Source organism: Saccostrea cucullata, unplaced genomic scaffold (assembly GCF_032062105.1).
Source record: "Saccostrea cucullata isolate Sc308-1 unplaced genomic scaffold, CSIRO_AGI_Scuc_v1 ctg7221, whole genome shotgun sequence".
Taxonomy (NCBI): domain Eukaryota; kingdom Metazoa; phylum Mollusca; class Bivalvia; order Ostreida; family Ostreidae; genus Saccostrea; species Saccostrea cuccullata.
This window is the reverse complement of record NW_026935374.1, coordinates 1902-13788: the sequence shown is the minus strand read 5'-3', so window position 1 is coordinate 13788 and position 11887 is coordinate 1902. Positions and strand designations below refer to the sequence as shown.

The following is an 11887-nucleotide window of genomic DNA, read 5'->3' as shown; positions in this document are numbered from 1 at the left end:
TGATGCATCTTGAGTTTTCTGAGAATGTTGACTAAAGAGTAGGTCACAGTGACCTACTTTTGAATATCTCAGGTATTTATTGGCTTAGAATTATCAAACTTAGTCAGCAGATGCATCTTGGGACTCTGAAAAATGTTGACGAAAATGTAGGTCACGATGACCTACTTTCGACATTTTATGGCTATATTTAAGTATTTTAGGTATTTATTGGCTTAGAATAATCATACTTTGTCACTTGATGCATTTTGTGATTTCCAAGAATGTAGACCAAAAAGTAGTTCTAATTGGCTAAGAATCATCAAACTTCGTCAGGTGATGCAACTTGGGTCTTTAATAGGATACTTAGGGTTAGAGGCTTCAAATACAAGTGATAGGTTGTACAATTTATCAGAAGAGCGATTCAAGGCCCTTGGGCCTCTTGTTTTCTTTTTCCTCCTCCTTGTTGTTATCTTTTTCCTCGTCATCAGGGCTAAAAAACAGTTGTCAAGACCGATAAACTTAAAAGTAGGTCACCGTGACCTACTTTTTGAACTTTATGACTTGTCCTTTTTAAAACATTTAATCCCATTATTTCAGGCACTGAAAGGGTTAGAATCATCAAATCTTGTAAGTTGCTGCATCATGGGACCTTAAAACATATTTAAGAAAAAGTAGGTCACTGTGACCAATTTTAGAATTTTGCAGGCAATTGTTTTCAAATTGTTTAAAAGGCATATTTTGATTACCTTCAAACCTACGATCATCAAACTTGGTCAGGAGATGCATCTTGGGACTCTGAAAAATGTCGACCAAAATGTAGGTCACGGTGACCTACTTTTGACATTTTATGGCTATATTTAAGTATCTTAGGTATTTATTGGCTTAGAATCATCAAACTTTGTGAGTTGATGCATCTTGGGTTTTCGGAGAATGTCGACCAAAAAGTAGGTCACGGTGACCTACTTTTGACATTTTATGGCTATATTTATGTATCTCTAGTACTTATCCGTTTAGAATCATCATACTTTGTCAGTTGATGCATCTTAGGTTTTCGGAGAATGTCGACCAAAAAGTAGGTCACGGTGACCTACTTTTGACATTTTATGGCTATATTTATGTATCTCTAGTACTTATTGGTTTAGAATCATCATACTTTGTCAGTTGATGCATCTTTAGTTTTCGGAGAATTTCAACCAAAAAGTAGGTCATGGTGACCTACTTCTGAATATCTCAGGTATTTATTGGCTTAGAATTATCAAACTTGGTCAGCAGATGCATCTTGGGACTCTAAAAAATGTCAATCAAAATGTAGGTCACAATGACCTACTTTCGACATTTTATAGCTATATTTAAGTATTCTCCGGTACTTATTGGCTTAGAATCATCAAACTTTGTCAGTTGATGCATCTTGGTTTTTTTTCGGAGAATGTTGACCAAAAAGTAGGTCACGGTGACCTACTTTTTGACATTTTATGGCTATATTTATGTATCTCTAGTACTTATCGATTTAGAATCATCATACTTTGTCAGTTGATGCATCTTTGGTTTTCGGAGAATGTCGACCTAAGAGTAGGTCATGGTGACCTACTTTTGAATATCTCAGGTATTTATTGGCTTAGAATTATCAAACTTGGTCAGCAGATGCATCTTGGGACTCTAAAAAATGTCAACCAAAATGTAGGTCACAATGACCAACTTTCGACATTTTATGGCTATATTTAAGTATCCCTGGTACTTATTGATTAAGAATCATCATACTTTGTCAGTTGATGCATCTTGAGTTTTCTGAGAATGTTGACTAAAGAGTAGGTCACAGTGACCTACTTTTGAATATCTCAGGTATTTATTGGCTTAGAATTATCAAACTTAGTCAGCAGATGCATCTTGGGACTCTGAAAAATGTTGACTAAAATGTAGGTCACGATGACCTACTTTCGACATTTTATGGCTATATTTAAGTATTTTAGGTATTTATTGGCTTAGAATAATCATACTTTGTCACTTGATGCATTTTGTGATTTCCAAGAATGTAGACCAAAAAGTAGTTCTAATTGGCTAAGAATCATCAAACTTTGTCAGGTGATGCAACTTGGGTCTTTAATAGGATACTTAGGGTTAGAGGCTTCAAATACAAGTGATAGGTTGTACAATTTATCAGAAGAGCGATTCAAGGCCCTTGGGCCTCTTGTTTTCTTTTTCCTCCTCCTTGTTGTTATCTTTTTCCTCGTCATCAGGGCTAAAAAACAGTTGTCAAGACCGATAAACTTAAAAGTAGGTCACCGTGACCTACTTTTTGAACTTTATGACTTGTCCTTTTTAAAACATTTAATCCCATTATTTCAGGCACTGAAAGGGTTAGAATCATCAAATCTTGTAAGTTGCTGCATCATGGGACCTTAAAACATATTTAAGAAAAAGTAGGTCACTGTGACCAATTTTAGAATTTTGCAGGCAATTGTTTTCAAATTGTTTAAAAGGCATATTTTGATTACCTTCAAACCTACGATCATCAAACTTGGTCAGGAGATGCATCTTGGGACTCTGAAAAATGTCGACCAAAATGTAGGTCACGGTGACCTACTTTTGACATTTTATGGCTATATTTAAGTATCTTAGGTATTTATTGGCTTAGAATCATCAAACTTTGTGAGTTGATGCATCTTGGGTTTTCGGAGAATGTCGACCAAAAAGTAGGTCACGGTGACCTACTTTTGACATTTTATGGCTATATTTATGTATCTCCAGTACTTATTGGCTTAGAATCATCAAACTTTGTGAGTTGATGCATCTTAGGTTTTCGGAGAATGTCGACCAAAAAGTAGGTCACGGTGACCTACTTTTGACATTTTATGGCTATATTTATGTATCTCTAGTACTTATTGGTTTAGAATCATCATACTTTGTCAGTTGATGCATCTTTAGTTTTCGGAGAATTTCAACCAAAAAGTAGGTCATGGTGACCTACTTCTGAATATCTCAGGTATTTATTGGCTTAGAATTATCAAACTTGGTCAGCAGATGCATCTTGGGACTCTAAAAAATGTCAATCAAAATGTAGGTCACAATGACCTACTTTCGACATTTTATAGCTATATTTAAGTATTCTCCGGTACTTATTGGCTTAGAATCATCAAACTTTGTCAGTTGATGCATCTTGGTTTTTTTTCGGAGAATGTTGACCAAAAAGTAGGTCACGGTGACCTACTTTTTGACATTTTATGGCTATATTTATGTATCTCTAGTACTTATCGATTTAGAATCATCATGCTTTGTCAGTTGATGCATCTTTGGTTTTCGGAGAATGTCGACCTAAGAGTAGGTCATGGTGACCTACTTTTGAATATCTCAGGTATTTATTGGCTTAGAATTATCAAACTTGGTCAGCAGATGCATCTTGGAACTCTAAAAAATGTCAACCAAAATGTAGGTCACAATGACCAACTTTCGACATTTTATGGCTATATTTAAGTATCCCTGGTACTTATTGATTAAGAATCATCATACTTTGTCAGTTGATGCATCTTGAGTTTTCTGAGAATGTTGACTAAAGAGTAGGTCACAGTGACCTACTTTTGAATATCTCAGGTATTTATTGGCTTAGAATTATCAAACTTAGTCAGCAGATGCATCTTGGGACTCTGAAAAATGTTGACGAAAATGTAGGTCACGATGACCTACTTTCGACATTTTATGGCTATATTTAAGTATTTTAGGTATTTATTGGCTTAGAATAATCAAACTTTGTCAGTTGATGCATTTTGTGATTTCCAAGAATGTAGACCAAAAAGTAGTTCTAATTGGCTAAGAATCATCAAACTTTGTCAGGTGATGCAACTTGGGTCTTTAATAGGATACTTAGGGTTAGAGGCTTCAAATACAAGTGATAGGTTGTACAATTTATCAGAAGAGCGATTCAAGGCCCTTGGGCCTCTTGTTTTCTTTTTCCTCCTCCTTGTTGTTATCTTTTTCCTCGTCATCAGGGCTAAAAAACAGTTGTCAAGACCGATAAACGTTTTATCTTAAAACGATTGTGTGAAAATCTCTCTTTGAAAAAAAAATAATAAGTAACTGCAGGAGGATATTTTCAATTACCTTAAATTAAAGGTGGACATCTTAAGTAAATCAAAAGTACTCCCCAAAAGGGAGAACCTCTCCATCTTGCCCTGGTTGTTACTACTGGAATAATAAAAGTTCAATATAAATAAAAAAATACATTTTAAAGGAGGGAAAGCTCAGGTATGATTTGAAAAAAAAAACAAATCACTTACTCATCACTTATTGTGATGATGTCGACAATGGGACTGTAAAAAAAATCAATGTTTAATAATGATGTGTAAGAAGTGTATACATTATTTTTCGTATTTTAAGACTAATCATTGCAATAAATATACTTACGGATTCCTCCTCCTTGGGGCATTGGGTGGCTGCCTGTACAGAAGAAAATAAAAGGGGGAAAATAGTTAAAATATTTTTACTAACAATTTAGAAGATGAAATTTGACCAAAATCCTTTTAGAAAAAAAATACTAACTCCAATGCCGCCGCGGGGCGCTGAGGGGTCTCGCTATAAAAAAAGGATACACAATTTGCAAATGAAAGAGTATACACTATTGCCTTTAATATGAAGAAGAGAAAAATTGTCTAAATTCATGACGAAAACAATACTAACTCTGTTGCCATCACTATTCGGCGTCTACTGGGTTCTCAGTGGGTGTACTGAAAAATGAGAAAAAAATGCAAATTGAAAGATGATCTTTTATGGTAACAATGTCAATTTAAAAAAAATATATATGATTTTTTCAATATAATCATTAATCTTGATAGTGAAAAAAAATTAATGTATGTTAATTTTACCCGATCATAATACCTTCGATGAGAATTATTTATGCTGAACTAAGTGAAAAAAGAAGGAAATCTTTTCAAGTAGAAGTAGAAAAAGGTAAAATTATGGGAAATACCTGGTCATTGGCGCCCTTCTTTTGTTGGAATAATAATCCATGCTATAAATGAAAAAAACCCAGAAATTAATATTGGACATACCTGATGCTTAAGAATAACATCCGAAGAATCATAACTCCAGGAAAGAATAAAAATACTCACGGGCAGGGCAGTCTCCCCAGTTGTACACATATTATTGTTATACCCTTATGAATATCATTCTATATATTTATTACTAATAAAAAGTCCAACAAAAGAACTGTTAATTACTGCGGTCTAACAATTTCACTATTGACCGGTCTTACATAAGAATTGTTAGACCGCAACGTCACTCGTCTGTTACGTCACAAGTAATTAATCATCGTTCAATATCGGCGACGCGAAAATAGCCGAAGTTAAGAGCTACAAGAGTTATTGCTAACAGCACGGTTAGGAAGAAGGGAAGAGTATGTTTTGTGATGAATAATTTTTGTGATACAATAGACATATAATTGATTTTGTTCTTTCTCAGCTTGATGTTTTCAATTTACTAAAGAAGCCATAATTTTCCATAAAAATAATTGATTATATAGCGTGTATTGAATAAATTGATCAGTTTTAAGTGAGCCTGCGGCCTCGGGCAACATTTTCACCTTCAGGTCCAACAAATCATATGTTGCCCTCATACCCAGTCAATAACTGTATATTGTTAATTTTTCAATGATTTTCCTAACATCATCACAAATACAATGCCTTAAAATAAATAAATAAATAAATAAATATCTCTGAAAAGAAGTTGCAATTTTTTTTTCTGACTAAAAAATGAGAAAACATGAAATACCGTTCCATGTTGAAAGAGGAGGGTCCAAAAAAAAAAGGAGTGAAGATTTAGCGCGTTTTTCCTCTTTTTAGGTCTCATGTTTAAACTCAGGTGACCTATTGCTATCTTTTTTCGTCCGTCGTCGTGCGTTGTGCGTTAACATTTGAACATTTTCAGCTTCTTCTCTGCAACCACTGAACCAATATCAACCAAATTTGGCCTAAACCTGAGGGGTGGGGCCAAAACCACTAAACTTAATGCAATATTTAAAAATCTTCTTCTTTACTCCTGGACATCAAGCAGTCAAACTGTTTGCATGATTGTAAACAGCATTGAGTCCTTTACCAAGATTGTGAAATTCATAAACCCCATTTATTCTTTTTTTTTCGTAAACATAATGAACAGTATTTAATTGCACCCTGTACAGTAAGAATATGGTTGAATTTTATTTTATGAAGGTCCTATTTGTAATTCACTAACACTGAGGTTTGTAAAAGATGCATTTGGGTACTGTTTGTCTAACATTTCATCCAGTGTATAAATTCCCGAGCGTTAAAATGAAAAACTGGTTGGGTTCTATTCAAACACCTGGTGTTTCAATGTCGATATTGAAATTTTTCATGAAGTCCTGAATATAATTCACCAACTTAGAGGTTTGTAACAGGTCCATTCGGACATTGTCCACAAGTTCGTTAAGGGCATTCAAAACCTAGGTGGGTTCTATTCAAACACCTGCTGCACATGTTTCAATGTCAATATTGAAATTTTTTCATAAAGCCCTGAATATAATTCACCAACATAGAGGTTTGTAGCAGGTCCATTCGGACATTGTCCACAAGTTCATTCAGGGCATCCAGTTCCTCTTTAAGAGGAAACTGGATGGGTTTATTCCAAAACCCCGGTGCTTCAATCGGCGTAAGTCCCGAGGTTTGAGTTTGGGTTGACAGAGGGACGACCGGTGGAGACACTGGGCTGTACACTGGCGGGGATTGGGTTGGTGCCCATGTCTCTTGGAACATCGTTGTAGATGCGCTTTTCTCGGTGAACGAAGTATTAAGCAAATCTCTTGTAGTCATTCTCTTCTCCAATTTTATATATTTCGAAGGGTTTTCCTGTCTGTTTCAAAGAAAGTAATGAAATCTTTTTTAAACAACCATATAACAGAATTAAACTTTTTAAAAGATTATGAAGGAATTAATTTTTAAAAATATAAGGGTATACATTTAATGTTTTAAGAATTTCAACTACATTTAATCTGTTCAAGACACTGAATATTTGTTGCATAAAAAATCTCGACACTCGAACATAAATTCAATACTTGAAATTTTTCAACAAAGGGTCTTCTTGTTCAATCTGTTGTGTGATCACCCCCGCTTTCACAGGTTGCTTTCCAAATTTTTTTCGATTCAAAATTAGGGAATCCTCTGCTTCTTCAATCTTCCTCTTTTTCGATAAAGGGGATTTGTATGGATCCTTTGGAGAATTTCTATTTTTTAAAAAAATAAAAGTAAGTGAATTTAAAAAAGAAAAATAAAATTATCTTTGGTCAAAAACGATTCAAAGATGCTAGACGACAGCAGGTAAATTTGAAATATTTTCTGTTTAAATTTTATTTTATTTCTTTATTTCTTTTTGGTATATCTTCTTTAAGCGCTTAAAAATCAAAAGCAACAATGAAAAGCGTTGAAATTATAACTTACCCTGAATCAAATATCACAGAGAAGTTGTGCTCCAACTCAATCCACTCCTCTTCGAAGTCCTGGATGTTATATGTTTGTGCACTTTTTTTATTTTACTTTTTGTGATTGTTCTGCTTTATTTATTTAGTTATATTTATTATAAAAATTAAAAAAAAATTAAAATAAAAAAATCGATTTAAATTTTCATGAATCTAAATAACAATAAATTTTTAAGTAATTTCATGCTTCACGTATAGGAATAATATCCAATGTAATATATCAACTTTTATTAATCTTAATAAAAATACAATTAACTATAAACTTTTAAACTTCATTTAAAAAAAAAATTAATAAATAACGAGATGTCTTAAGTAAGACATTAATGTCATAATGTAATAACTTACTGAAATTCAAAGAAATTCAAAGAAATTCAAAGAATGACTCTGCTTTCTAATCGTTACGTTTTTCCAAGTTGACTTTTTACAATGATGACATTAACGGTTATTCTTCATTTTTTATATCCCAGGGGTGGGTCTTCTGCGCCTTCTAGTTGCCATGGGGGGTTTCTATTTTTATATTATTTTGGTTGGATAAGGGAGGCGTGTTCTAGTTGTCATGGGGCTATCTATTTTTATTTCTAATAAAGTCTATTATAATGAAAGGGTTGGGGACCATTGGGTATGGGGAGGGTGGGATAAGGGAGGTGTGTTCTCGTTGTCAAGAGGGATCTCTATTTTTATCAGTTTAAATTTTTTACCTTTAAAACTGCCGCGACCTTATTATACGGCTGCGCGTAAAGCATGTCGGTATCACGTGAAACTTAAAGTATGAACAGATAGATTAGAGTTATTTAAAAAAAATATATGAATTCCTTAAAAATAAAAAAAGTTAGATGAAAAATGTAAATTTTTCGCAATGATTCCTTATGTAAAATTGAAACAAATTGGGGAAAATAAGGGAGGGGGGGTAATTCGAAATTAAATACACTTTATTTTTCTTACATTTTTAAAAGAAACAATGTCACTGAAAACTTGTAAATTGCACAGTATTCTTTTTAGCCGGGCTTATTGCTCAAAGAGTAATTGCCGGCTTATGTGATCCTGTTCAAGACAGGATGTTGACCCCATAGTCGCCATTTTAAAGTTACGTGCAAAAATATAGTTCTTACTCTCAACCGCTTTTGAGATAATACAAACGCTATATAAAGCAGCAAAAATAAAACGAAGTTTTATCTATATAAAATAAACATTAGTAGTAATGACTTTGAAAACTTCATAAGTCAAAGAACATAGTTCATTAGCATAAGGATTTTTGATAATCAGTGTTACCGTAGTTCCCTACACATACGAGGTAAAGCAGGAGAGGGAACCAGACTGGCCTGTTTGTTTACATTCAGCTGCGGTACCAGATTAATTCTGATTCTGACAAAATCGGACCGTGGCATTAGGATTGAAAAACTCACTTTCAGTGTCTTATCATTTATATTGATAGTTTTAAAATAATTTTTTCATCAGAATATAGACGTGATTCATGTAAGAAATCCATTTTACTCTGTAAATGAGCCCGGCTCTCTGTACTTCTGAGTACTTTGATTTTTTTAATACGATAGTAATATTCGCCATTGTGATAGTTTTAAAGTATGCAAACATAAATTAACAAAGTTAAACCAATTCAAGTCAGGTTTTGAAAATTTTAAAAACTAGGAGAGAGAGAGAGTGTGTGTATTTATTATCATAGTCCGAAATAACTAACGTTTTTTTTCCTGGCCTTTAACGATTTGATGGTACGTAAAGTATTAAAATCGTAAAAAAGCCAGGAAAACGCCAGATACTTCGGATTGTTATTATCATAGACCTGTATTTTTAATCATCATATCTACAGATTTTTTCACATGTACATGTTCATTTAGATATATCTTTGGATATCACAGTGCATAAGTGACCCTCACTGACAAAGATCGTTTGGTAAATAGATTAACGATTGCGGTATGATTTTTTTTTATTTCATTGTTTTAGGAATGCCGATTTGTCCTTAAGTACCAGCCCTCATTCTCCTTCAACGCTTTGTCTTTGGAAGAAGGATATGGATTAACGAACAGTATTCAATCTCAAAGTCCATACAACAATACAAAATAAGAACAGAGCAAACACGGACCCTCGAAACATCAGAGGTGGGATCAGGTGCCAAAGGGGAGTGAGCATCCCCTGCCGACCGGTCCCACCCGCCGTGTGCTCCTTCTCATAATCGGGAAATAACGGGAAAATCCGTTGTCAATTCAGTATTTAAATAACAGAACTAAAAATTAGTTTGAAAAACGTCAGTCAGCATTTGACTCAATGATAAACTGTATTTGCTGACAAGGTCATTGTATCGACCATAGAACTTACGAAATGATGACTTTAAACGAGACTGCTGATATTCTTGTTTCGTCAACTTGCTTGTCAATAATTACCTCCTTTAACAAATTGTTCATACGCAGAGCATGCTCTTGCGTATTGAATCAACTGAGATATATATATACACCGTATGCAGGTGATGAAGGTATATTGCTGCATAAGTAAGGGAGTTGACGATAGAAAAGATAAAGTCATCGCGTTTATCATATTGCTTGGTTGTTAGATTATCATTAGTGTCTTTTTCAAGTAAAATTCCAAATATGAAGTAGAAGTGTCGGACTCTGTGGTATCTTTATCTCAAGATCACCAGGATATATCATATCGACGTAGGAATGGGAATTATAATTATTAATTGAAAATACATCGTCGGTATATGTAAATGTCGAGTTGAAGGCCACAGCAAGTGTTTTCTTCTTTTCACGCATAACATTTTGTATAAATTCTGCTTCATATGAATATAAAATTAAGTCTGCTAATAACGGAGCGCAATTTGTATTGGAATTCCAATAGATTGTTGGAATACCTGATCTCCCAAAACTACATAGATGTTGTCAATCAGAAACTCAAGCATCTTCTTGATGTCAACTTCAGAGTACTTATGTGTGTAATCAGAATCTGTTTAAACAAAAACAATTTTACAAATGACAAATAACGAGGTAAGTAAATTTACGAGTTCCATTTTTATTGAAGAAGCAGCTGTCAAAGATATCAAAAAGCCTGGATTTTAATTTGTCGTGGGGAATTGTTGCGTGTCGTAAGTTTTTAAGATGTTGATTTTTGTAAGGTCTTGCGACTTCAAAGTGTCCAAAAGTTCTTTAGCATTTTTTAGTATCCACATCTGATTCACACCACTTCTTGAATATATAGTTGCACAGTACTCTTGAAGTTTTTCCTTCACTACTGTCAATATCTTAGTGAGGAGTAACGAAAGAGGCTTGGTTTAACATTTACTGGAACCTGCAATGTATCTTTGTCTGTAAGGATTCTTATGAAGTTTTGGAATCCTATATATATATATATATATATATATATATTTCAGATTGACTGAAATATAAACAAAGATAATATGAAACACTTGAATTTCATACAAAATAAACTTGCACTCATAATAAACTGGTATTTCATATAGTTGAAAGAAATTACTATGGATAAAAGTAACAATGTAAAAGGGACTTATGACACTAAATGGCTTCCATAGAAATAAAATTTGCAGCATGACATTTAGAAGTATTAAACCACAAATATTACGTCAAAATTATCAAAATATATTCTGAGATAACTTGTAACATTATCAATATATCACTTAGCAAATAATTCATAGAAAGATGTACAAATTAAAACAAGGCTATTTTTACATTATCAACAGACGACATGTTTCCAGTATGAGAGCTTCAATAATTACACATAAAACTTCTTTAAGCCTCTTAAAAAAGTATAAACTTATAGAGATAATCATTTTACAGAATAATTAAGTGTTTACAAATAAGTACAAACTCTGTGATAGGCCTAAATTATGAAGAATATGTAGTAGAAGAATAAGTGGCGTTCAACCACGTTAACAAATGGCGGGCTTATATACAACAATTTTACCAAAAAAACACAAAAGAATTCACATAAGAGTTCTAACATGAAAAATCAATAATCAAAGAAAGATAACTCTCACTTGACAGAACAATATTCAAATAAATTGAATTTTCACATGGTTCTGACTAATAAATTTCAATACTATTTATCAAAAGAAAAAAAACTTCAGGATTTTTTGAATCAAGGGATATGATTACAGTATGAATGTATGTACATGGTTGAACATTGTTTTTATTTTTTATTTTTATATGACTCTCTCTCTCTGTCTTCCAATCTGAAAAAAAACTCAACATTCTTCTTATCATTTTTTCCCTTTTTTTTCTTTTGATTTCTTTTTTTTATTATAATATCTGTTACCGAATATTAGAGGAAAAAAGTGTATAAATTTCGGGTCACCCCGACCAACGTGTCACGTGTCCAGAAGTCCGTGCAAAGAACAAGGTTCGCTTTTGCCTTATTTGGCCCTGTGAATTTCTGAAAAAACTGAAACTGCATAGTTTTAGTTAACAATGC

The 11887-nt window shown here is 33.3% G+C and overlaps 1 protein-coding gene across 1 annotated transcript; it reads right to left on the bottom strand.

Moving 5' to 3' along the window:
* Positions 1-6467: 6467 nt before the first annotated feature.
* On the bottom strand, positions 6468-7474 carry LOC134242589 (uncharacterized; the record flags this gene model as incomplete). Its single annotated transcript, XM_062724690.1, has 3 exons — positions 6468-6831; positions 7034-7201; positions 7416-7474. Coding segments are annotated over 3 exons (591 nt in total), but the record flags the coding sequence as incomplete, so codon positions are not given.
* Positions 7475-11887: the final 4413 nt, after the last annotated feature.